Genomic DNA, 27,911 nt, shown 5'->3' on the forward strand with positions numbered 1-27,911 from the left:
TGCATGAAGCTACGGGCAGTGGGAGCTATTTGCTATCTTCTGCATCTTCACCGACACACTGTAACAAGTCACCTGTGGACAGTTAATTAGGCTTAAGGCTTCTGCCGCAACCCCCACCCACCGCACACATTCGTGTTTACACACAGCCCCCACATGTGCCTGCAGTGTGAGATTAGGCTTTCTTCCCTGGAGCATTTCCTGTGTCTGCTCTCTGGGTCCTGGAACCCCCATGGGTGTTAAGTATCACTCTGGGATGTCTCTCATTACAGATGGGCTCCCGTGCCTCCTCTTTCCCTTAATACGTGATGAGTTCCTTTGGGAGCAGAATGATCTTCTATTCATGTTAGACGGGGCATAGTTTTTAAAACACAGCGGAAGCTAAGTAAATGTTTGAATCATAGTTATAAAATATTTTTGCTGTGTTTATTGAACCCCGCCCCTCACCACCACCAAATGATAGTTTGGGATTCTGCTGGCAGCCGGTGGGTTTAGTCCTTGTAGACAATGTGAGAAGGAGCGTGGTACTGGAGAATTGGTGCCCGGAGATGAGCTCCCTCTGGCTCGCAGCTTACTCCTCTAACCTGTGTTTATCTAAATGGTCTTATTTATATCTATTTCCTTTTGACAAAAATAGCTCTAAAAAGCAAATCTACCATGTACAATGAGACAGTCCTTCTGACTCTCTGTCGTCCCATGTGCGGGGATCCAGTTAAATATTCGTTTTCTGAATCATCTGACTTCTGAGTTTTCAGTTTTCTAAAGGAGCGCAATTAAGCAGGAGGTTCCCAGGGATTTTTTTTTAAATAAGGCTGTGAGTAAGGCAGACACGCTATAGGTTGAGGCCCATATAAGGAGTGTGTGGGCACCCGCCCAAAGGGAGAGCAGCCCGAACAGCCATTCAAAACCTACAGAAATGTCAACACACTTTTGAGGAGGACGCATTAGGGATGCAAATGCGTGGTGCCTTCATTATGATAAGCACTGGAAAGTAAACAGTGAAACCCATTAGAAGGTTTTGGGAACTACGGAAGCCGAGTCTAGTTTCTGCTAGGGCCCAGCATCTTTTCTAACTCTTCTCTACCTCTGACCCAACAATTGTAACGATTTAAATGCTCCCCCCCAAATTCCTCCTATTTTGGATAAAGCCAATTAGTTCATCTGTCAAAGGGCCAACTTTGTAATTTCATCTATGTCAGATACGATTCGGTTTAATGAGATCCATTCTCTGCATTACCGGCTAGAAGTAGCCTTCCCACGTGGAATGTGTTTGGGGCTGTCCAGGTACTTCACTCTTGTTCTGAGAGGTTGATTTTGACATGAAATCCATCGTTCTTACTCGATGGTCTCCTACACACGGACCCACAGAGAGGCCTATTTAATAAATGTGTTGGGTCTTTCTATGGAAAGGCATCTATCCGGAGGACCCCTTTAATCATGGCCATCTGAGTCACCCAAGATGCTGTCAAGCGATAGTCATCGTAATGAATAAATTGGCATGTAATTCTTTTTATAATCACTCTAAATTTGAAAAAATATATAATTGATTTTTTCCATCTTCCTTGATCTTCAGGGAATTGTATTAGAATGTCATGAAACAAAATATTTAAAGTATGTTTCAAATAATGAACGAAAATTACTTCACTTAATAAAGATGTGGAATTCATTTATGAAGACAAACACTGGCTGTGGACCAATGGACCAAGGAGGTTGCCAGAAGTTTGCAGTAGGCAGCCATTCTCGGATGTCCACGGCTCTCTGCCCCTCCTAAGCTGGCTCCATGTTAGAAAAACAAATTCTCTCATCCATACTGGACTTAAAGATAATTACTTTTATTTATTTTATTTTTGATATGCGAGGAGAAAAATCACCATACACATTTCTTCCTTACAAAGAGGGTCATGACTCTGAGAAGCAGTCCTGAGGACTGAACGCCTTATTTATGAAAAGATTACGTGGCTGATGTGTTTGATGCTTGAGAACTGACTATAAAAGTTAAATTTTTTTGACCTTTCTGGAGAGTTTCAGCAATTGAAACCACTGGCAAAAATGGAAAGCACTTAATTTTCGGGAGAATAGTTGAGTGGCTTGGCATTAACCTAAAGGGAAAAACTCAAAGTCCTGGTGCAAACCATTTGTCATTTTCCCTTTTGTGCTTAGAAGAGAAGGAGTTACTAGCTGCAGACAAGCATCTTGGTGCTGTACTGGATAAACCCTCCTCATTCCTGCAAACTTTGTGGCTCTCTTCCAGTGTTCTCTTTTTTCCTCCTTCGAAATGGGGCATCATGAACTGAAAGCAAGCATGAACTTTCCCAGTGGCCAAATCAATCAGAAAAAGTATCTGTGACGTATGTATCCCCAGTTATCATGGACTATGGATATAAGGCAGGAGGCAGACATGGAACAAGTAAGCATATCTACAAGTATATTACAATATAGCTCAGTGAAGCATGGGGGAGGGGTGTAACTGCTTAGATTAGACAAACCTCTAATTTAGGACTCAGAGAAAATTTTAAGAAAGTAATATTTAAGCAGAGACCGAAATGATGAGTAACGGTTGGTCCACAACAGAGCAGGTGTCTAGGCATGTATCAAGGCCCTAGAATAGGACAGAGCTTGTTATATTCTAGGAGATTAATGAAAGTCAAGGGCTAGACATATCAAACCAGGTAAAAAGTAGTACTGCATCTAAAAGATGTAGCATTTAAAAGATTCTTTCAGAAAAAAGAAAAATCGTAAATGCAAGGAAAAGCCATAGAAGAATATTGAAGGACAGGGAAATGTCAGGACTAATCTTTTGTTCATGAAGATTATTCTGGAAACAATGTAGTTAGACTACAGAGGAGCAACATGAGAGGCAGAAACTGTTGTAGAAGGCCAAGTAAGAGAAGATAGTGTTTGGACCAGAATCTCAACAGTGGGGATAGAGCCAAACGGATACAGCCTAGGGCCATTTGGAGGAGGAGGCGGCAAAGGAGCTTGGTAAAGGATTGGAAGTATACTGTGAGAAGAACAGTGTTAACTTCCTAGCCTCTATTAGTTCACTTACTGAATATATGTAAAGAAATATGGGATTCTTTCTCTGAAGCAGAATCTAGACACAGCACACTAGTCAGGAGTCTTCAGAAAAGCAAGCTAATAAGAGAGCTGGAAGGATGGGTCCATGGGTAGAGATGGCCTCTGGCTCACAGTGGTTGTGGTTCTGTGAAACCAGACCCTTTAACCTTCTGGTTCCACTTTCAGTTCAAGACCCTATAAATTAAACGAGATACTCAACACTGTAACATAGCTTTTCGAAGAAATAATTTTGTAATATAAGCATTCTGATCATGTTTAATGGAAACTCAGCTAGACTCTGCCTTTCAGTAGCATATAAAATGTAGCTCTGACTTACAAAGTATACTTACAAACTTACCATGAATTTATCTGGATATATACCCATTGTGAGGAGAGGACTGTCCAACTATCTCTCCACCACCCATCTACCTACCCTACTGAAGGAATTAGCTGGCGAGTCAGATTGTCAAAGTCAAGAGGCCCTATGATCTGCTGTCTGCCAGCTGGAGACCCGGCGAAGCAGGTGGTATAAATTCCTGTAGAAATCCAAAGGCTTAAGAATGAGAAGCAGGGGCTGGAGAGATGGCTCAGAGGTTAAGAGCATTGCCTGCTCTTCCAAAGGTCCTGAGTTCAATTCCCAGCAACCACATGGTGGCTCACAACCATCTGTAATGGGGTCTGGTGCCCTCTTCTGGCCTGCAGGCATATACACTGACAGAATATTGTATACATAATAAATAAATAAATATATATATATATAAAAAGAAATGCTAAAAAAAAAAAAAAAGAATGAGAAGCAGCCATGGAATTTGTCTCTCACTAAGATCAGGACAAGCAACCGTACAGAGAGACAGCATTCCCTTCCTTTGTTTGGGAACTTTGGTTTCCTCCAGGCCTTCAGTGGGTTCCTTGATGGGCACTCAGTTGGGGAAGGTATACTGCTTGACTAAGTCCACCTGTTCAGACGAGACACCCTTCCAGCAGCAACCTCACAGACACACCTAGAAATAGCATTTAACCAGGTCTCCGGTCATCTATGGCCATCATGTTGATGCTTATGACTTTCACAGGCACCGTGATTCAGGTAGACTATCATCCACAGCTCAGCAGAGGCCCTTAAGGAATGTCATCCCGGCTGGCTCTTTAGCATGCAGGTCAAGGAGCCCCTCATACATGATATCAATCATGTTTCCCTTCTCAGGTTTAAAGGATCTTTATTGTTCTCAAAATGCAGGTTTCCCAGCCAAGCCCACTGGACACTGCATTGAAAAGTCACAACTATCCATTTGGGAGCCTGTCCTCACACTCTCCAAAATGTTATTCTGCTTAATCCTAAGTGGCAGATACAAATAAAAACACGAGAGTTAAGCCTTTATCTCACACTGTGATTGTTCATACGTGAGAAAAAGTTGTCCGTTCTGCTTCTTTCCGGGACTTGGCTTTTCTTCCCTGCTTGCCTTGATGTCAGCAACACTAAGGAACCAGGGAGAGGTTCTGTTGTTGTTCAAGAAAGGTCATGTTCTACAGCATCCAGTGAAAAGCTGTTCCCAATTTCCTTTGACTTTTGGACAAATCTCTTCGTAACTGGTGGATTGCTTCTTTGAAACACATCACTATAGATCTCTTCCTAAATCATCTTATCTAACAATGAGGACCACATTAACTCATGAAAGTTTAGTGTCACAAAGGTCTGTGGGATTGTTGGTCAACTGTTTTGTTTTATACATGGAGCAATGGAAACTCAGGCTTTGAGGACTTAGCCCAAGACCCCTAGGCCAACGCGCGGCTGAGCCAGTAGTGGCCTTGTGGGGTATTCATACTCAAAGCCAAGCCCCTACCAACTTAGATATCTCTCTTTGCCATTTGATTTCAGATTGACACATCCAGAGATAGTTCCACTCAGCCTTTCTGTTCTGGATCATGACTTAGGGTTCTGAGGAGAGACTCGGTTCTCATCACAGACCAGTGTGGGGGCTTCTTAGGCAGCAGTTACTTCCTGTGGTCAAGCCTCACGCGGCATGTACTCCAGTGTGTTGTCAGTCACTTTCTGTTTCTCTTTCTATTACAGTTACTCTCTGTAGCTGTAGCTGACATTGACTTCGCCTGTAACCCTACCACAAATTAAAATCAGACCCCGAGTCTGTCTGGGAAGATGTTTATGAAGCTGTAGGAAGACATCTAAAATGAGTCCAGATTACAGTATAAACGTGAAACCCCAAATGCCACATTCATTTAAGGGCAGGAATAAGACTGTCTGGAGAGTAATTTGGGACAGAGTAAGTCACCCCTCTCTGACACTCTGCAGGGCCACCGGGGACGAGAAAGGAGCCTCTGCAAGACTTTCCCCAAAACACTGCAACCTAAAGGACTTTTATTAGTTTGCTATTCAGAATGAACCCAAAAGAAAGCAAGCATTTTAAAAGTTGCTGTCTGTAACAGAGGTAGACATTGGCATTTAAAAATTGTATGTATCCATTTGTTTACTCTGAAGTTTGTTTGTTTTACTGTTTCTTGAGACAGAATCTCACTCTGTCTCCCAGGCTGACCTCAACTCTGGGACCCTCTTGTCTCAGCCTCCCAAATGCTGGGATTATTGGTGTGGACCACCATGCCACTCAACTTCAAATGTACTCACAAACAAATTGAGAAGAGGCTGGAAAAAATAGCAAAGTAAAACAAGTCTAAAAATATCCCACCCCAGGGTTGGCAAGTGGGTAAAAGCATTTACCACACAAACCCCATATAACTTGGGTCTGGTCTCCAGATCCCATGTTGAAAGGAAAGGCCGATTCCCAATGGCCAGCCTCACGCATGAAATCACATCCACACACATGTACACAGACACACAGATATATGCACACAACTGGTTCCCACCAGTCATCCACACACATGCATGCATGTAAGCACACACACACATGCTGATGATAGATAAAAATAATCATGAGTTCCAATGTTTGATCCAACTAATACAGCCCCAATATATCCAAGACTAAAAATCTTTGTAGGGTTTTTTTTGCCTTTTAGTGTGTATTTACCTGCTGGGTTTGTATGTGGCAAGTGTGTTTACGCACAGAAAATGGCGGTGGTCTCGTCTCCACCTTGCCACTCTCTAACAGAAGCAGCCTTATCCCACGGAAGCCACAGCCGTGGCCTGTTGCCTGTGTGTCCAGTTCGTCTCAGGCTGAGAAGGCCTCTGAGATCCTTGGACACAAAGTGCAAAGTAAATATCAAGTGTCCTAATTATGAACTTTATTGTTGCAATTTGACTAATGTTTCAGATAACTATCAGTTCAGTTTCATGATGAGTGTTCTTGCAAAGCCAGTGGACTTGAAAGGTAGCTCCAAGAGGCTACACAAGGGTGTGGTCAGTTTCCTAGAAACTCCACCCTGCTCTAATGTCCCCTGCTGAAGACAGAGCTAAGCTGACCTGACCACCGTGTCCCTAGAAATCAGAATGTACTTCAAGTTACTGTGGTCCTTAAAAAATGATAGGAAAAAATAATAATAACAGATATGGAGTTGGTGGCATGGTTTAGGGCTATGGCTGCTGGGATCGTGTGAGGACCTAGAGACGGAATTTAAAATAAAAGATAACCTTGTCACAAAGAAGTCATGGAAGTACAGCTGTGAGGAATTGAGAGACAGGACAGGGTCAGGTAATCTCATTAAGTCATTCAAAACTGTAACTGGAACGTAGTGAATGCCAAACTCGGCACTCTCTGACACTCTCCCTCCAAACTAAGGGAATGACTGACACATACTGTAAGAGCCAAAGCAGGGGCAGTCTGTCCTGGTCAACTCTCCCAGGAGAAGATGGCAGGCACTCCAGGCACCCAACAATGTAAGGGACACACAAATCCCTCAGTGTGTTTCTGGATCTTTTTCCCGAATCCCTTACCTCCTACCTATCAGAATATGATATTAACTTGTTTTCTAGAATGATACTAGTGACGATCTTTTTTTCTAAATCAGATGCATCATCTCATGCATAGAATATAGGTTGGCATCCTCCAAGGATCAAGACAGTCAAAAAAAAAAAACACTCTCTCAAATGTCCGTCTCAAATGGCCATCCCTGTGAGTCTGACATCACAGCCGCATGGCTCTCTTGAAGGGGAAGTGGCAAGGTTGAGTGGACTGTAGGGAGTTCATGCTCACAGTCTGCCTCAGAGCGAGGAGGCAGCTGGGCCTGTCAACTCAGCCAGTCCCGGCACTGTGTTCATCTTAGAGCCTGTACAGCTCTGCATTCTCTCTGGACCACCCTGGCTGGGATAACGGAAGAGAGATCTCATTTAGGATGGCGAGATCTGACATCTCTCCTGCTCCTCCTCCCTCGAGCCCAGGCAGGACAAGAATGCAGTTATGCTTTTAAGAGCCCTACAAGACTCAGTGCTCAACCTCCAGTTAGCCATTCATTTGATTTTCTCTATCTGCTCTTGGGGCATGCTCTTTTCTAACTTTTGCCCCACGCTGTTCATTTCTGGTTCCGCTGTCAACTAGAGTTGACAGTCACTCTGACCACTGAGTCTAGGCGTCTGGAAATTGAAGATTTGCCTGGCACCTCCCACACTTTTCTGTTGTGTTCTCTCTTGAGTGAAACCGGTTCAGACCTGTGTTTCCCCCTTTAGGTCATCCTTCATTTATTTTATGTATTTCTGGAGCCTTCTCCCAGTTCTCCACTCTACCCCACCCCTGCACTGTGTTCAGCCTTGACCTGGCCAGGGTTTCTTCAGCACCTGGGCATCCTAGGGCAATTTGGTTGGCACCTCTAAGGCTCAGTAATGTCAAGTGGGATGGGATGGAATGGGATGGGAATAGAATAACAGAAAAAAAAATGGGTAGAATAGAATAGAATGGAATGGAACAGAACAGAATAAAATAGAATACTATGCAATACAATACTTACTCTCCGGAGATGAAGCTTCTAGCAGCTGGTTGCCTAGGGATGTATGGTATCCCAACTGCTATAAGCTACTCCCTTTAGACCAGAGACAAATCCCCTCTCCTGCCGGTATACCCTGAGCAATGGATTCCGGCACCAGCTCCTTAAGGGTAGAAAGGTCCTGGTGAACAACAGCGTGGAGAATGTCACGAATTTGACCTCCCTGGTGATGAGCCTAAGGCCGGGGCAGAGGGGCTGCTTCCAGTTTCCGGAAGAGGCTGGGTAAAAGTGTTAGAGAGAGCCTCGTAGTCCTCAAGCCCAGGAGATCCACAGGCTCGTGAAGGCCACGGAGAGATGCCCTAGGCATTTTCTAGCCTCTGCCTCCACTGCAGCTTCTTAGGGCTGAAGCCTTTCAGGGACAAACTTCAGTTGTAAGTTTGGAATCTAGGCGTAGGGGCTTGCTCCAAGGGCAGTTTCTACCAGAAACAACTCAATTAAAAGATACTGTCTGACTCCTGCAAAGCCAGGAGAAACCTAGGCAGAGTGGCTGGCGGAGAGCTGGGGTGGGGGTGGGGCACTGCATGCTCTCTAGGAACCCAGGGAGCTCTGGGCCTCTGCAGAATCTGCAGGCAAGAGTGTTGGTGGATGCGGCCATGAATTATTCATTTCTGGGGGATGAAGAAAACAGCAATCTCATGTAAATGACGAGGCTCCCAATCACAGGCCTGCTTACTCGCCCTTAGGAAGCCAGGAGGCTTATTAAGAGGAAGAGGTTGTGCTTCCAGACAGGCCTCTAGAAAGGGAATCTTTCTGCCCACCAGTGAGGTGTGCGCGCTTCTGGGAGCCACATTCACTGTCTTTTCCGTCCGCTGCTCCGCACTGGTGTGACTTTCCTAAGTGTGACTTCATGAATGATTGCCGCCATGTGAAGTTTATTGGTTGACTGAAGCACCGTTATCTTCCTGTGTGAAAGGCTGACCCATGGCTAACGCCAAACTGCTCAGGTATTTAGAATCTTTTACAAAACAAAAATAACAACAAAAATCTTTACAAAGATCTGTTAATGCTTTACAAGGAAAAAAGAATATCGCGTTTTGAAGTGGATTTCTTTCTTTCTTTCTTTCTTTTTTTTTTCTGAGAATAGTACATCAGAACCGAATCTAGCCGTGTTTTGGGTTAGCTCAAATGAATCAGCCCAATGGCAGGACTAATTCAGATTAATGGGGCAGAAATCAGTCATTAAAGAAGCCGGGAGGGAAAAGGCTGGTTTAATAGTCTTAACAGAATGACCGTAAACTTGGGTTTCTCCTCCTGTTACTCCTCCATCTGCTTAAAGTGCATGAAAGCCCTAATAAACCCTTCTCTGCAAGTGGAGGCCCAGCGTCTGCTATAAAACCCTTGAAGGCCCCCGCAGGATGCAGATCACGGGCTGTATTGCTATTATTATTATTATTTTACTGCCATTGGCTTTCTCACAGCCCGGCCCTCACTTAAAGAGAAAGAAGTTATGGTTTCCAAGACATCAGATACGATGTCTATAAAATAAAGACATCAGTAGTATCTGGCTGACTAACGCAGAGATTTAGCCTGTGTGGTGAACTGAACTTCAGAGGCTCCTGGCAGTGATGATGTAAATTGACCACAGTGTGGGGTAACTGGTATCTCAGCAGAGCTTGGGGTGTTAGGCAGGATAACACTATGGTCAGGCATGCATTCAACTTGGGGGCATTACGTAGTTTGGAGATGCAAGTGTGGAACTATTCTTGGCCTTTCGCTATGAAACGCCTCAACTATCACTTGATATAGGAATTGGTTCAGTTGATACAAAACCAAATGGACCTATTACTCAACCGGAAGCTTGAGTTTAATTTAAGGGGCGCGAGTTAAAGGTGCATAGAAGAACCTAATGTTTCTCATGACTGGAAATGGCCAAGCCTGTGCAAGATTCTATGTTCAATCTCCAGTACCGAAACAGAGAACCAGAGATGGGCTGTGTGAGGCTGTGGATGAGACCTGGAGTTGGACTTATGACTTAGATTCAGTTACGTTCTTTCCAGAATTTAGTGAAAGTAGTTTTTGAATACTGTTATGCAGTAGCCGTTGCCAGTAGATATGATCCCACGTATCTATGCTTTCATTGATTCCAGAAGTATTTGTGAAAGACCCCCAACGTGTTCTACGCCCCTTAAGCTCTAGAAGCACCTGCCACAGTAGATAATTGTCATTTATATCTCTGTACTAGGGCAAGGAAAGATTCTTCTGGTCTCTGCCCCTACACAGTAAAACCCAGTGAGGGCCTCACCTTGCTCAGAAAGCCTTGTAAACCTGAGCTACAGCCCCGGTTTTGTAGAGACCTTTTGAAAATCATTCAATCTGATGAACTGTGATGAGAAAATTGAAATGGAAAACTTCAAGAGGCACTGGAACATGCTTAATTTCTTGTTGTTGTGTGCAGTGTAAAGGAAAACTTGTAAAGGATTTTTCCATCAGTGACCCAAGTAGCAAATCATCCCCCACCATGAGAATGTACAGCAACTTGAAACACACTCACCGCTAGGTTGATCTTTGATGAGTGATTGACAGATAGGTGTATTGCTAGATTAAGTATCAATAAATACTAACATGAAAAGTACAGGGTGCCGGGCGGTGGTGGCGCACGCCTTTAATCCCAGCACTCGGGAGGCAGAGGCAGGCGGATCTCTGGGAGTTCGAGGCCAGCTTGGTCTACAAGAGCTAGTTCTGGGACAGGCTCCAAAACCACAGAGAAACCCTGTCTCGGAAAAAAAAAAAAAAAGAAGAAAAGCACAGGGTGTATTGAGGGCATTTGTAAACAGCCCCAACCTAGTGGGATTGCACAGAAAGGGAATAAGAACAACTCAGGACGGAGGTCTGTGATTGGAAGGAAGTTGTACTTCCTGGAATGGAGCGGAGGCTGGAAACTAGAGGGAACAGAGCAAAGTTTGTTGTGTTCTGTCACAGGGAGGTGGTCTTACAAACCCCTGACAAGCTAGAGAGCAGTGCTGTTGAGATTGCCATTTGACTTTTTTTTTTTCAATGGAAAGATAGAGCTTTCGGTCGGGGCAGAAAATAGAATAGAGATCCAAAGGCAGTGGTCTCTAACTGAGCACCTGAATGTCTGTAACCAAGAGTCAAGTATGCCAGGGACATTGAGAGTAGGGGCACCTCCATCTCAGTCGAGGCCCTTGAAGTTCAGCCAGCTTGGAAAGGGAGGCTGCAGGCTTTCATCGAAGCTGCTTTTCCTAGAGCTAAATACTTCTAGTTCTGTGTCTCAGAAACGGGAAATACTGTTGTATCCACATCTATCTTTAGGACCTTAATGGTGAGGCATTGCAAAGTGTGAGCTCACTCAAAAAAGTTGCAGGTAACAGGGTAGTTCACCTATTTTTTAATTGAAACAATAATTATATTATTTTTAAAAAAATATGGATTAGAAACCTTTCTTGTTTAGTCAGGGGAAAAAAACAAAACAAAACAAAAAAACAAGACACCAAAGACTGATCTCGGGGGAACTAGTTTGGTTCCATTTGAGGAAATATTTGTAAGAGGCTTTTCTGAGAAATGACGTGATGTCATTCCGCAGTTCTCTGAAGTTATGAGTGAGAAGGGTCCACTTTCCTCTGGAGAAGGGCTTCGGACCCTGAAGGTGGAGGACTGTTAAATAGATAGAAATACATGGAACGTTGAACATTGCAGACTGCTGTTACTTAATTAAAGCAAAGGCTCGGCGGTCTCAAAGATCTCCACTTTAGATCACAATTAGTTGGTGGAAATATGATTGTCCTGGTTAGTTTTCGTTAAATTGGCACAGCTAAAGTTATTTGGAAAAGGGGGATCATCAATGAGAAAATGTCTCCTTAGGCTTGTGGGGAAGTCTGACTGACATGGGAGGGACCAACTCACTTGGGTCAGTGGTACCCCCTGGGCTCCTGCACCTGGGTTCTATAAGAATGCAGGCTGAGAAAGTCCACTTTCCTGCCTTGAGTTCTGGCCCTGACTTCTCCTGACTTACCTATCAACTCTAACCTCTGAGCAAAACAAACCCTCTCCTAACCAAGTTGCTTTGGTCATGGTGTTTTAACACAGCAAAAGACACCTAACCAAGACAGTGATGTTTAATCTGTTGCTTGAGCAATGCTTCAGAACAATGAGAGAAATAACACCTATTTTTCTGACTTAGTATATTTAATGTATTAACATGTAAGAGATCATTTACTACTAGGAGGAAAGATCAACCCACTTGTGATAGTTGATTTTAACGTCAACTTGTTATCAATTATTATTGCTTCATCAGGGATCCTCAGCTAAGGAATTGCCTTGAGTGCTAAAGTGATGTGGGAAGACCCACGCCAAATGTGGGCTGAACCTCCTACTCACAGCACAGATTTTAGAAGGCAGGGCAGAAGGAAAAGGTTTGCCTTTGTTGGCTTGGCCTTTCATTGCTGAGTTAATTTATCCTGCTGCTGACCCTGAGGAAATAGCAGAAGATCTCACTTTGGAGATGCGGGTCTCTTAGTCACAGCTGATGTTCCAGCCCCAGCTAGTTAGCATCCATTGCCCCTGTAAAGCATAGCTTTCATTTCAGAGGTACCAGTCTCTTGTTAATCATAGCAACTTCTTCAGCTTTGTTTGACCAGCAACCACAGAGTCTCAATCCAATACTGCACAAACAGCCCCAATGGAATCGTTTTTTTCCCTCTGAAACTTCACAAACTGGGTCTCCATTGTCTGCGTTTCTCTCAACTAATATATGACAGAGACCGGTTTCCGATCTGGCCAGCCTAGCTCCTGAGCCTCCCCACCCTGTGTATGTGTGTGTGTGTGTGTGTGTGTGTGTGAGAGAGAGAGAGAGAGAGAGAGAGAGAGAGAGAGAGAGAGAGAGAGTTACCCTCTTCCCTTTGGCTCCATAGCAGATCTATCTGTCCCAGTAGTCTGTAAGGAATCACAGGGTACCATGGATGGCTAGAAGGCCTAGGAAAGCAGGTCAGTCTACAGAGTCCTTCTTTAGACCTCCCAGACCGAAGCCCTGGCCTATAGCTACTTAGATAGAATGAGACAGACTTTGGGCAAGGGAGACTGGCAGCCACATCCTGGGCTGTTCAGACACCCCCAGACTGGAAAACATCCTTTGGGGGGGAAAATGAGGACATGAAACCTCTTGCTACGGTACCTATCACTCTGCTAAGGACAGTGAAAACACAGTCTGTCATACTTGACATTTTAATTGGGAGAAAAGCTTACATAGATTGCAGCCGTAAGCGGTGTGTTTATACAAGTGCATAAAGAGGAGTAATCTGTCAAGTTGGAAAACTCCTAATGCGGCCTCAGTTCAGTAATTGAACAATCCAACATGAGCTCACACATTTACCTTGTTCCATGCCTCAATAATTTTTAGTAGAAATACTTTACCTAGAGGCATATGGTTATTAAAAAGGAGGCTCAGCTTGCTCAAAGTCTGGAATTACTAGCTCATGGCAACAAGCCTGCACTGGAGGAAAGACTGTCGGGGCTTTGTTTTCTCAACTCCACTGCTTTCTTGCCATCTGATTTGCAGAATTTAATTGATGTGTTGTTGAGAAGATTTTTCATCTATTTAAAAAAACAACCAAGAAAATAGAATTTCACATTGGTGAATGACCTCTCATGTTAGCAGTATCCTGGAATTTCACTACTTAGTGGTGAGTACAGAGAGTGATGTGAACATCAAAAGGAATGGACCATGAATTTATTTTATCATAAAAATCAATAATAACTTAGTTACAGGAACCACGGAGGTGTGAGGGAAGGGAGGCTCTACTCCCTTCCATGATGCGTGTGACTGTGGACAATTGAGAACTGTATCTAAATTCAGTTTACTCCGGGGAGTACGGGGGAATAACATGACCCTACTGTACTGCATAGCTTCAGGTCGCATGAAACTGGGACATGAAAACATTTTGAAAATTACTTGAAAATAGCAACTTAAACATAGGAAGTTTTATTCCAGAGTTTATAGATTAAATACAAAATTAATTAATTAATACATGCAAAGGGAATGAGATGATGCCTGCAACTCCTCTGGCTTCAGTGGTGTGAATAGCCTGGATAAATGGATGGTTTCTTTGGACCTATTGACAGGGACAATTCTTCATATGTTTGTTGTGCAGGGCTTAACTCAGGTTCTCACCCTTGCTAAGCACACTGCGCCCACCAAAGCACATTCCCAGCCCTGTTTATTCTGTAAGGCATGATGGCTACATACAGATCTTACTGTTTTCACTCTTTATAGTCAAGTAAAGAACCCAAAAACTCTGTTCGTTTGGTAGAACAGTCTGAGGAGCTAATTCATAAAATCTATAGAAAACAATAACGTGGAAATTGTTCATGTTTCAAGCAAACAGGCATCTTGAGTAGTCTTATTTCCTTCCAAGCGTACATTGCTAACCGGGCTGATTGGCATCTCTTGGAAACTCTTCTGATCCCTGGGGAGCCAGGTACCCTGAAAGGCCCTCTTAAGTAAAGAGGAAATACTTGATATTTTAAAATCTAGTAGATCTATGCAGGGTGTGGAAATAACTAACCTAATTACTGGATTAAATGAAATATTCCGCTCCCTAGTGATTCAATACACTCGGGAGTTTCCAGCCTTCGGAGCAGAGTGAAAACTCATTTTAAATTGAATTACTTTGCTATTTCCATTCATATCCATTGGATTGTTTAATTAAGTTCCTTCTTTAAAAAAAAATCACACACACCAATACCATCTGGTGACTAAGTTCGTTTTTTAACATTATCAGGTTAGAGACGGAAGGTAAATGGTGGTGATACACGTTCTGCCCGCTGCTCTTGAGCACGATCTTGCAGGCCGATGCCACACATAGAGAGATTTCAACTGTCTTCCTCTTAAGGGTTTTTGTTTTCTCGGAGCAGCACTTGGAGCTTCCTCCTAGTGACCAACACTTGGTGACAGATGATGTCCACACATGTGTAGACTTGTTTGGATAGGCTTCTACTGGGGCAGACAGAGCTGGTTGACAGGCTTTGTAGAGAGTTTGCTCTTGGTGAATGTTGCCTCTTCTGAAGCTGTAACTCAGATGATGAACTTTGGACCTGAGGGAACTACTAATGAATTGTTTTTTATAAGAGAATTATTTATTTTAATTTTATGTGTAAGAGTGTTTTTTTTTTTCCTGAATATATGTATGGGCACCATATGTGTGCCTGCTGTTCAAGGAAGCCAATATTGAGGGAGGGTATCAGATGCCCTGGGACTGGAATTCGGATGATTGTGATCCTCCATGAGGGTATGGGAATTAAACCAGGGTCCCCTGAAAGATCAATGAGTAATTTTCCCCACTGAGCCACCTCCCCAGCATCAAGTAACTGTTCAACATGCAACTCTTTTCAGCAAAGTTCCCAAACAAATATCAAAATGGGGACTTCAAACAAGTGTCGTTTGTTGACCAGGTTCCATTCTGTACCTCTTGGGTTCTGCTAACCCCCTCTAAAGAGACTTAGTGAGGGAGTAAAGTCATAACCTCAGTCAACAGTGGTTCTCATCCTTCTTAATGCCGAGACCCCTTAATCCAGCTCCTCATGTTGGGGTGACTCCCGCCCATTACATTATTTCATTGCTGCTTCAGAACTGTATTTCTGCTACTGTTATGAACTGTAATGTGAGTATCTGATCTGCAGGATAGTCTTTGATGACCCTGTGAAAAGGTCATTCAGTCCCCAAAGGCATTACCACCCACTGGTTTAGAACTGTTGTCCTGTAGTGTTTGGGGACAGCTAGACCCCCAAAGCCTGATGAAACCATGGAAGCCCAAGGACATTCACACCTAATCTAGTCCCCGTGGTCGGGTCTACTCTGCAGAGGTCCACAAGGCACATGTTAAGAAATAGCCTTAGTGATATATTTGAAAATATTCAGTCCATTGCTGTAAGCTTCCTATGCTAACCTACTTCGGCTTCTTCTCACTCAAACCCTATTAGTGCAGCCCTGCACATCCGTGCAACCTCTGTGCTGTGCTTTGTCTGCCTTTGTCTTCATATATGTACCTCCCTGTGCATTTCAGTCGTGACTAACTCCTGACTAATCTTTCCAGGGCGCCCACAACCGTGATAAACAGCTATATTTTCAAAGAGAGCTCTCGGGCAAAAACAGTGGAAAACTTAATCTTCTTTGGAATTTTAACAGCCATGCGAAGGAAGAGCCTGCTGGCACTCTTGTCCCATCTCGGCCCCTGATTCTCTTTGAGTCACTAAGTCACCAGAACTTCGTGGAAGAGTAGCTGCTTCCACTGCTCAGCTGTGACCCTAAACGGAGCTGTAGCATTCTGTCGGTTCCGCACAGTGCCTCGGTGCTGTGATGGGATTCTGGACTGGGTGTGGCACTCCGTTGAGGCTCTCATGGTACCATCATGTTCTCCCAAGGCTGCAGACAGTGCCAAGCCTGCCAGGGCTTTGGATAGGTTCATGGGGGCTCTCTGGACTGTGCTGCCATGCTGTTGCTAGGATGCCCGGGTTAAACTCTAGCCAAAGCCTTGTGCTGTCCTGGGACTGTGGAGGGACCAAGGTTCTCCATTGTTGAAGGAAGGCTGTGGCCTACACAGAACCCCTTTAACTGTAACCTTACCCAGGTTTTGGCAGAAGGAATCACATGTTTTATTATCTCTAAGTGTCAGAAATCTTTAATAAATAAATAAATAAATTTAAAAAAAAAAAAGAAAACTCACCGATTCTGGAAGTGGGACATATAGGATTAAAGGATTGAATGTAGAAGACTTAGGGTCTTTTCTGTTTGCCATTTACTTTAATTTCGTGACTTGATGTCTATCCAGTCAGAGAGCAGACATACAAGGAGATTGCCACAAGGTCACTTGTTTGCTATTTTTAATAAACACAAATAACTCCCTTTTCCCCTCAGCTCCACATTCCTTGGCTCATTAAATCAATTTCAGGTTCTTAATTTTTTTTTTTTTTTTTTGGCAAGTTGAAGTGAAATTTTCAAACTATGCACTCCCCTGGGAAATGCTGACTCGAATCCTGCGTATCAGGTCCAAATCAGTTTCTGTCAAGCAGCCTAACACCTCACATTATTATGAAATGAGAGATTGGTAATAGGGGGCTGAACTCTGGACTTCTCTAAGAAAGGCTGAGTTCAGTGCCAAGCCCTGTGGTCCAGCTGCATTTGTTTGTGCCCTAACTTTGTTTTTTTCCACTCATAGTAGAACTATAAAAAAAAAAGTCAAAAGTATTTCTGCCAGGAACACATGAATGGAGCTTGCTCTGTTACTGTGGAATGAACTTGGACCTGGAGCAAAGTCAGGCAAGCTTTAGGGCAAAGGCGTGTGCTAAAATACCAGTGTACCCAGATCCTCAACACTGAGACACTCCAGAGGCTGAGCCTGGAATAAACTGGGCAGTCTGCTACAGAGTTTCTTGCTTAGACGCAGAAGCCATTGGAGACACACCAGCATGTTTCCAATGAACATCAGTTAGATAACGGGTCAGGAAATGAAGTAGAATTTGATGTATTAACTAGGAAGCAGCAAAGGAAACCAGGCATGTATTTTATGTGTTATTATTTCCCTAATATCCTCAATTATGTGGCTCTCCCATCAGAGGATCTGATCTGTTTGCCTGTGATGTCGGTGTCCCCGTTGGTTTTGGATGCTGGGTAACAGATCCAGGCCATCAGGAATAATGTGTTGTTTTTGTTTTTTGTTTTTTGTTTCTCTTTGTCCCCAGGCCTGTCCCAGGCTCTCTATCATCTCTGCTCCATCTCCACAACAGACAGAGGCAGCCCATGCCGGCCTCCATGCCTGGGACCCTGCCCAACCCCACCATGCCAGGATCTTCTGCCGTCTTGATGCCCGTAAGCATTTTTGAGTGGGGGGAGCTTATAGTGATTCCCCATTAGTACTGAGGCTCTGGAGAGAAAAGTAGATGCTGAGATCTGAGCTTTCGGGGAAGAAGTCAGTGGCCTCTGAGTGCGTTGGAGCTGTGGGTCAGATTGCACCTTGTAGTCAGGTGCCCACCCATAGGCCTTTCCGGCCCTTTGGGGCTTTTCTGTGAAGCAGGGTCTATTCCACCTGTCGGTGGCAAGTGAGCCTGCCACACCCAAGGAATTTAATTTGTTCAGAAAGGTACTGTTTTATAGCCATAGTCAGCCCTCTACCAGTGATTCCACACTCACAATTCAGCCAACCTTGGACTGAAAATATTATTTAAAATGCATATTTTTGAATACCTACAGACTTTTCTGCTTGTTATTATTCCTCAAACTTGTTTTAGCAACTTTTTACAGAATATTGCTATTGTGTTAGATAGTGCAATATAATACAGAATAAATGAGAGGGATATGCAGATTATATGCAAATTGTGTACAAGGGACTTGAACAGTCAGTTTTGGGTACCAAAGCAGAGGCTGGTGTTCTAGTGCTAATTTCCAAGGATACCAAGGGTTGACTGCAGTTCTGTGTCCTCATCATGAATCATATCCAGGGGCATTCAATGGATAGTGATGGTTCTAGACAGAACCCAGGGCACTGATGAAATGATCACGTGTGCTAGCTGGTAATCTGTATTCATGCACATCACGTTCTATAAATGGCAGCAATTTCCAGGTGCTTGTTACATGCACTTTGTCAGCACATGAAACGGCCCTGCAAGGAGGTCTATAGTGGTCCCCACTTCTTTTGAAAGAAGGAAGTTAGGTCAGTGACTTATTCATCCGAGAAGCAGAGATTTGGATTCTGAACTCAGGAATCCTGGCTCCAAAGTCTGCTCTTTCAACTACCAAGTGATGGGTGCTTTCTCTTTTCCTTCCCAGCACATCACTGAGGGACAAACTTGTATACTGGTTGTCACAGATGAGAAAGTGGGGACCCCCAGGGTTCTGCCTCCTGGCTAAGGGTATACATCTGGTGGGTGATAGTCAAGATCTAAATCTAAGAGTCTGACTCCTGACTTGTTGTTGATTTTTGTTTGAAATACGGTCTCACTGTGCAGTTCAGGTTGGCCTTGAGCTCTCTTCTTGACTCTTGGTGCTGGGTCACAAGGCATGTGCATTACACCTGACCTCAAGAGTTTCCACAATCAGCGTGTACTATGCATGCTCTATATACTGCCTCCCTTCTGCATGGGGAGACAGAGGGGAGCAGAGGAAGACTTGCCCTCTTCTAGGACTCTCTCTTTCCACCTGCCTCACTGTTCCTCGCATTAAGCTTTAATAAACAGGACCACAGGAACTCTTGAAAGCCCTAGAAGCAGGCTGACAACCCCAGTTAGCAACCCTCCCACAACACACTGAGCATGACCCTTTTAGCATCTTAGGGTGTTGTCAACCGGATTGTGCCACTTTGTGCTCATGGTAACCCCAAGGGGATTCGGTCCCTGCAATTTCTGAAAAGTCCACTTTCGGGTGAAGAGCTAGAGGGTAGGCAGTTGAAGGCTTAAGGTCAAAATCAATATCGTGTGTGAGTGAAGATTGTGAGTGGAACCCAGATCTCACTTCATACCAAGCTGCTCAGATTATCTCCTATTGAACCATTGGCTCAGTTAGTGGGGTAGGCTGAGGAACAGAAAAGATCGTGTGAACTGAGTTCAGACAAATGGACCTGCCCACTACAAATGCTTGGTGGTCCCGGCTGAAAACCCATCATACACTCTAGCTAGAGGATAGATGGAGGGTCAGATTATTTCCCCTGGACTGGTTGACCAAAGAGAACAGCACTATTAATACAGAAATCCCTGCTTTCATTCAGTTCAAATTTCATGGAGATTTTGACCACAGGCTGTCCTCACTCAGCTGCTACGTCCCACTTGCCCAAAGTAATTTTCTTCTCAGTATTTCCACACAATACCTAGAAAAATGCCACTCCAGAGATCCTTTGTTTCTATGTAGTTAAGCTGTCATTTCCAGGATGAGATGGGAGCTGAAAACCCTGAAAACCTAGCACCCCTCTTTCTACTTTACCCTATACCCACTTGACCCACTGCTAATGCTTTAGGATAGAAAGAAGCAGAAGATTCAGGTGAATGGTCAAAAACCAATGTAAACAAAAAGCCAGGAGCATGGCCCCTGCAGAAGTTCCCAAACCATAGTCCATGGCGGAATACAGCTATCCTGGCGGCAGGTGTCATGCAGAGCAGTGATGAACAGTAAGGGTGGGAGGGTCATCTTGCCCCTCAGGGGAATAGTAGGCAATGTCTGGAGAGAGTGTTGGTGTCACAGCAGGAATGGAGAGCCGAGTATGGTCGGAGTGTAGTGGAGAGGAGCTAAGGATACCGTCAAGTGTCTCACAATATACAGAACACTCCCACAACACAGAAGTGTTTGACTCAAAGTATCAATAGTGCTGTGCTTCGGGAATGCCGAAGTCATTCACGAAAATCCAAGTCAAACCTCAAAGAAATATTCCCAGGATCCCCAGACCCTTGAAATCCAGGTTCTTCTTCGTTAGTCATGTTACCAGCTCCTGTGCTGTGACTCTGTCTTCTGGACTGTCAGTCAAGGGTGCTCCTTCCCTGAGAGTCCATGCCTTGGGAGATCTCAAGGAACCAGGCATCCAAATTGAAATTAGGTGAAGGTGGGATTCTTAATTGTTTCACGATGGCATGCTTCCAGGCCACGCCCTTCACAAAAGCTAGATCCAAAGTACATGACCAATCTGTCTGCTTGTCTGTCTATCTATCTATCTATCTATCTATCTATCTATCTATCTATCTATCTATCTATCTATCTACTTATCTATCTATGTACTTATCTATCTATCTATCTATCTATCTATCTATCTATCTATCTATCATCTATCTAATTACCTACTTATCTATCTATCTACTTATCTATCTATGTACTTATCTATCTATCTACCTATTTATCTATCTATTATCTATCTATTCTTTCTTTCATTCATGCTGCACACTTCCTGTGCGCCAGAAACTGCTAGATGCTAAGGCTCCACCAGGGAGTACAAGGCAGGTGTTGCCTTCAGGGACTTCCCAAGTAGTGATTTCTTATTATCTTGAAAGTCAAATGGCTCCACAATTTGGGGAAATGGGCACCCATTTATCATTATAAGAGCTTCCTAACCTGTGGATACTCCAGGTCTTGCTTTCCAGAGTGAGAAGAGAGGGAATCCTTCATATGGGTGTTTTTGTGCAACTGGAGATGGGAACCCAGGCCTCCTCATGTTTAGGGGGCTCTCTACCACTGAGCAACACCCTAACCCTTGCTGAGTCACTTAGTCACAGTGATAAACACTGTGGGGCATTCAGCAAGGCCATTCTGTTCCTGTCAGCTCTCTAAAGTCAGGCTGTGGTGCAGGCAGGCCACTGGCCCAGCAAAGCTCCGGGTGCTTGCTGTCAGGTGACGCTTGCTCACACTCTACCTGGTGGTAGTCAGCAAGATGGAGAACCCAGGTGTTCCTTTTAACAGATGCAGAAGACAGCCTGGTCAGAGCCAGCGTTTTGTGTAGCACAGCAGTAACAATCATAGACAACTACTTAAAAAAAATGAGCAGGATTGTTGACTTCTTGCCAGGAAGCTGCAAGCAGGCTACTCTCATCCCTGTGTAGATGGAATATTTCATCCTTCTAGAATTGGAAGGCAAAGCTCACCTGGGCTTTGATTTCCCTCCCTAAAAGATCCTCATTGGAATAAAGGGCCTAATGCAGCTCCATTGCTCTGATTGCTTGGCCTCTGGGGGCAAAAGGTCTAAGTGAAGGTGCATTTCCTGAATTCTTCACAACTTAATTATAGCCTGTGAGAATGTTCTTAATGATACTCAACTCGAGAGCTCTTAAAACAGGTTAAATGGTAAATTTTATGTTAAGTATATTTAATCACAACTCAAATGATTTAATAGTAGAATACCCACACTGCCTAGGGAATTAGCACACATGGGGATGGGTGTTTTATTTTGCTGAATTGTCAAGGCCTCAAGAAGCTGGACTTCATTAACTTCTCTTGACACCATTCCCCACACCCCTGCTGGATAACAGGGCAGCTGATCCAGGCTAAGGGAAGACTCGTATCCACCTTAGAAGAAAGCTTTCGGCTGGCATCACCCGATTGCTCAAAAGAGCATACTAACTGGGTGCCTCTGCCAGGGTCAGTACCAAAGGAAACACAGCCACTGAAGCTCGGCCACCTGAGCGGCCTTTCCAAGACCATCCCACTCAGACTGCTCTCAAACTTGCCCCGGAGTGGGCGGGGAGCTTCCGCACTCCACCTTGACCTTCATGGATAAGAAACTCTCTACTTTCCAAAATCACGTAGGCTAAGTTAGAGAATAGGGAACCTCCAAATTTCTAAGCACATCTCTGCCCTTGGGGAGAAATACACTGAAGCATCACTGTGTCCCCAGCAGGCAGCCTGATTACTTCCTGTGTGATAGAAGTGTATTTGGTTTCATTCTTCTTTAAAAAGTACTATTTTTCTCCTTAACACACAGTATTACTGACCATATGCATCCTTTCTGTACTGACACAGAAATTACAAGCTATGCAAGTTGATTAATCTGTAAATCCAAAATCTGAAAACTTTTGGGGGCAAGGAGCACTAAGACTTAGTATATTAACTAGAGATTGTATATATATAAGCAGTACATAAAATATTAATGTGTTTCGTGTTTAGAAATCGATTCCATCCCCTGAATTATGTACATGTAAATGTTCCAAAATCCTAAAACATCTAAAATTGAGAAATGACATCTATTCCAAAGGAGTCAGGTAAAGTGCCCCCATCCTGCCATTACCTATAGGATTCCCTGAAGATGCTGGCACTCTGTTTATGGATTGCAGCGCTATTAATGGCAGGCAATGATAGTCTAGCAAGAGGACACACACACTAAACCGTTCATCCGTGATGTGTAATTCCCATCCCCCAGCTTCTTTCTTCCTTACAGAAAGCATAGTCTGCTGTGGGGCCTCACACGAGAGCTGTGTGGACTCATGGCCAGGTTAAGGGTAGGAGATACTCTAGGGTCAATTAGTGTGTGTGTGTCGGGGCAGGGGACGGCGCTATGGTTCTTTTGTTTTGTTTTGTTTTTGAGATGGGGTATTACTGTGTAGCTCAGGCTGGTCTAGAACTCCTGTCGCTTAGAGTGACCTCCAAGTCATGATCCTCCCACCTTTGCCCATCAAGTGCAAAGATAAAAGCTTTGCCATCTTTCCCTGGGCTCTGCTGACTATGTTAATGCCCTGTAAAGGCAGAGAGAGGCACTACAGGAGACAGAGTTGCTTTAATTTTCTTTTTCGTCTTCCGAATAATTCATGTTTACTATATAAAAGTTCAGGTAAAATAACGCCCAAGGCATCCTAAGGTAACCATTTGGTACATTGTATTATCTTTTAACATTGTATGCATCTATTATTCTTTATAGCAACAAAATTAAATATGACTGGAGATGGTTGAAGTGTGTAGCGAAGCAGAAACATTTGGTGGTTTTCTTTGGCAACGTCTGCCAGACCAGGCAGTTCCTCTTGGCATGGGGAATCTTCTAGGGAGCACACAGAACTGGGTGATTCTTTGATGTGCTCAGGTTCAAGATTCAAGAGAGCATTACTCCCTGCACCAAGCCTGTGGTTCCTCAGCTCTTCAGTGAAATCCTTAATGACCTCCCCGGACCCCGACCAAAGTGCAGCTATGTCTGTAGCCTCTGACGCCTCCTAGTCTTCTAATTGTGTTACCTTCGTTTCTTGCAGATGGAGAGACAAATGTCGGTGAACTCCAGCATCATGGGCATGCAAGGCCCCAACCTCAGCAACCCCTGTGCTTCTCCCCAAGTCCAGCCAATGCATTCAGAAGCCAAAATGGTAAGAAAGAGCTTCCGTCATCTGTTCATTACATTGCTCGTGATTGTGATGTCGAGTTCTGGTCTGTTTCTAACCCTCAGTTAGGAGAGCGCTCCGTTCTTCGTTCTGGTGAATAGGGATTTCTCTGGAAAGGCGATTGAGAGGTTGACTTGGTCTTCTAGATATTTGATATAGGTTTCCTGCCTCAGATAATCATTTCCCAAGCTAGGTTTTAGCATTTGGTGTTAAAGAAAGGGTGTTGAGAAATTTGGGGAAGTACATAGGAGTTAGGGTAGAATATGCCCCACTATTTTTTTTATTTGCTCATTGTGTGAAATAACAAAATATTGTACAACTCTATAACCTAGCTACATCACTCATGTCACTCTTCTCATCCAATGTCATAAAACAGACTTTCAATTCCTACATGCCCACAGTTATAGGAAAGCTGTATTATTATTATTATTATTTATTTTGCATAGCTCTTATAACGTGACACTGGTTTGAAAGGATGGGAGTCTTCTTTTCTGGCCATCTGTGTGGCATGACCACACTTGACAACCTCCAGTGACTTTTAACCTCTGATGTTCAGGGGCAGTGTGGCCAGTCTTCCAAGATGGATCTGTGCGTCTATATTCTACTAGGTCTTAATAAAGGAGGTTCTTGTCTCTCAGCCATGTAGAGTTGAGTTTCTGACACGGTTTAGCCGAGTTACAGGAAGCAGCCACTCTCTCTGAATATAGTTATATTCCAACACCACAGTTCCCATCGGATGGCCGAAACGCCTTGCAACATGGCTCTTCTGTTCTTTCTCTTTTGTATCTGATGAGGATGGTACTCTCTAGAAGTGGGTGTGTATCTTGAATGCTGGTTGGCAGCATTGATGGTGTGTGACAATCGGTGTGACGATACTGTGGACCATTCTGAAAGTTATCTGTCATGTACGTGGGAGCGGAATCTGCCCTAATCCCTCCCCCAGCCTGCTTTGGGGAAACTAACCCATTTGACCTGTAATTTCTTGACCCCGAGAATCAACTGAACCCCAGTGCTGGCTCCCCTGGGCAAATGAAAACTGTGGTTGGGAGAGCTCTCTTTGCTCCACCACAGACCCTGTGATGTGCCAGATGGCACGGCGTCCGCAGCAAAGCTCGCTAAGTCTTTTTGGAATCGGCAAATATTTTTCAACTCACGCCCCACAGAGCCAAACCAAATACTTGCTGGCAAAATAAAGTTCAAACTGGCATCTGTTTTGGAGACCAAAGCAATGCCATCTACCGCTCCCCCTCCTTCTTAAAGGAAAATAAAAATGAACTATAAAGGTGCTTAAGAAGAAACAAAATTAAACTATTCGTACGTGTATGAGTAAATGTGTCTGCCGTCTTCTGTCCCCAGCTAAAGGATCCTGCAGTCTTCTTACTTGCTATGAGATTAGTGTCCTTCTTTCAGACCAACTAGAGACGAGATGTAAAATATGATTTCAAACCATGTATCCCTGACAATTGATTTTCGCTGGGTCTTAATGTCATTCTTCAACTAAAAAGAAAAAAAAAATCCCACCTCTTTTCTCGCTGCCAAATAAGGACAATGCTTCCAAAGGTGGCACAGGTCTATGGTTATTTATTCGCATGAACTGAATCACGTGATATGGCTAATTAGTTGTGAGTAATGTTAGCTGGGAACCAACGAGACTTGGTCTGTTCTTAAGAGAACGGTGTTACCCCACAAACGCTCCCTGACTTCAAGGCCCGGAGAGAGCACGCCACTCTGCTGATTCATGTTCTGAGTGAATAAACCTTTCCAGGCTGGTGAGATCTGGACTCATGAGCTGGATCTCAGCATCCGTGCCTGGGAAGCGCGGCTTTTCTCTTGGCTCCCAGCAGTTACCTCTGTTGCCCCTGTTATGACCAATACATTATTCCAAAGGGGAAAACAGCAGCGTTGGCCGCTAGTGTTTGGAAGAATAGCATCCACTGTGCCATAGCAGCTCGGAGAAGGGTCAGGTGGACTTCACCACATCAATCAGCATTTCTGTCCTGACTCTGCTCGCTTTGCTGATGGCTCACTCGGCTACTGCCATCTCTTAGCCGTACAGTATTTTCTACCAGCTTCGGGGCTGCACAGATGAAAAGACTTTAGGAAATACCAAGCAGTAAGAAAAAAAAAGTCTTCCACGATTTTAATGTCAGATAGAGCCTCCCCAGGTTTCTCTGAACTACGGGCTTTGTTGTTCTTTGCCTAATTTTCTTCCTGTGTGAGACTGGAATGGATTCCAGATTTCAATGGAGACTCTTGTTTCACTGTTTTCAAGGACTTTTCCTAAGGTCACCCGGGGGCCTTTGTGATGCTTGTCCTCCACAGGGTGTGTTCTCAGAGCACACTAGCAACCAGCTACAAGGAGGAGCTGCCCCCGCCTCAGCCCTGCAGCCCAACTCTCCCCAGTGCTGCTGTGTCAGAGGGTTCATTTCAGATTCCCCAGAAGCTCCCGACAAAAGCCACCAACTTGAGTTTGGAGGTGGACAAAATTTCAAGGTGGGGCTTATTTCAATGCACGACTTTGCTAGAGGCTCGCTGACCGGGAATTGCTCTTTAGAATGTGTCTGCTTCCCTTCCTGGACAACATCATCCCTTCTCTGGTGAGAGAAAAACCTGGGGTTCTTACCAGACTCAGAAGTGCACTAACCTGGGACCTCTTAGCTAAGGAGCATGCATGCTCATCTTTGATTTATTGTACCTACCTTTATCGTAGTGCTTACTGGTTATTGGTTAAAAGTTGTATAGATTCTTAGCTGGTGCTGAGCTGGCTGTACATCTGTACACATATTGGCTTCCACTCGGGGCTCATGAACAGACTAAAGTCACTGTCCTCAGGGAGGGACAGGCTTTCTCTGTATAGTCCTGGCTGCCCTCGAACTCAGAGATCCGCCTGTCTCTGCCTGCTGAGTGCTGAGATTAAAGGCATGTGCCACCACCACCCAGCCTGTTGTAATAGGAGCGGCGGGCTACTTTCCCGACACCTGGCCGCCTGCAAGGCTAGCTTTACACCTGAAATAATTACACAGAAACTGTATTCTTTTAAACACTGCCTGGCCCATTAGTTTCAGCCTCTTCTTGGCTAGCTCTTACATATTGACCTAACCCATTTCTAATAATCTGTGTAGCCCACGAGGTGGCTTACCAGGGAAGATCTTAACCTGCATCTGCCTGGAGTGGGAGAATCATGGCGACTCCCTGACTCAGCTTCTTTCTCCCAGCATTCTGTTCTGTCTACTCCGCCTATCTAATTTTTTGTCCTATGAGGGCCAAGGCAATTTCTTTATTAGTTAACCAATGAAAGCAACAGATAAGATACAAGACCCACCTCCATCACCAGCCTTTTTTTTTTTAATGTGTGTATGGGAATTTTTGCCTGAGTGTATGTCTGTGTATCTACCATTGAATCAGAAGAGGGTATTGGATACCCTGGAGCTGAAGTTAGGTGCAGTTGTGAGCTGCCCTGTAAGTTGCTGGGAATCAAACCTGGGACCTTTGTAAAAGGAGCAAGTACTCTTAACCACCAAGTCATATCTCTAGACGTGCCTCTCCCTCCCCCGCTGCCGCCTTTTCATCTTTCTAACCACCCTAAATTGTAAGATCTTCCTCAGATTCTAGGTTCTGGATTAAGTGACTCCCACAGTGTAGATGCTCTTTCAGATGAGCAGTGGCATAGGACAGACCATTCTCTAAGGTTCTGACTGCTCTGCTGTTTTTACCTTCAGTTTCAAAAGGTCTGTGAAGGCTGGAGAACATTGCTTCTAAGAGAAAAGCAGTGTATGGCTGTGTCTGACTCTGTCCCCAGAAAGCACATGACAGAAATATTGCCCCTACTTATTAGCCAAATGAAGAGATGTTTAAAAACTGGTTGAATGAAATTATTTAACAAAACTAGTCTCCAGTTTCAATGACAAAGATTTTTTGTTTTAATTTGTTTGACAGTGAGTCTCATGTAGCTAGCCAGCTGGCCTCAGGTTCTCTAGGTATCCTGGGTAGCCAGGGAGATGACCTTAAAGTTTGGGACTTCCTGTCTCCATTCACCCGAATACTAGGATTATAGATGAGTACCACCCTACCTGATTTATACCATGCTGGGAATTAAACCCAGGCCTGTGTGTATGCTATATAAATGCTACAACTCAGTG

The 27,911-nt window shown here is 44.2% G+C and overlaps 1 protein-coding gene across 2 annotated transcripts in view; it reads left to right on the top strand.

Moving 5' to 3' along the window:
• The window catches only part of Creb5 (cAMP responsive element binding protein 5), a 392,793-nt gene that overhangs the window by 283,731 nt on the left and 81,151 nt on the right, over positions 1 to 27,911 (top strand). For both annotated transcript variants that reach the window (XM_050155533.1, XM_050155534.1), the window contains 2 exons: positions 17,686 to 17,812; positions 23,647 to 23,757. In XM_050155533.1, the coding sequence (XP_050011490.1) occupies positions 17,686 to 17,812; positions 23,647 to 23,757 (238 nt within the window). The remainder of the gene's footprint in view (positions 1 to 17,685; positions 17,813 to 23,646; positions 23,758 to 27,911) is intronic.

Source organism: Alexandromys fortis, unplaced genomic scaffold, assembly GCF_014885135.2.
Source record: "Alexandromys fortis isolate MF-2015 unplaced genomic scaffold, M_Fortis_MF-2015_v1.1 scaffold_93, whole genome shotgun sequence".
Taxonomy (NCBI): domain Eukaryota; kingdom Metazoa; phylum Chordata; class Mammalia; order Rodentia; family Cricetidae; genus Alexandromys; species Alexandromys fortis.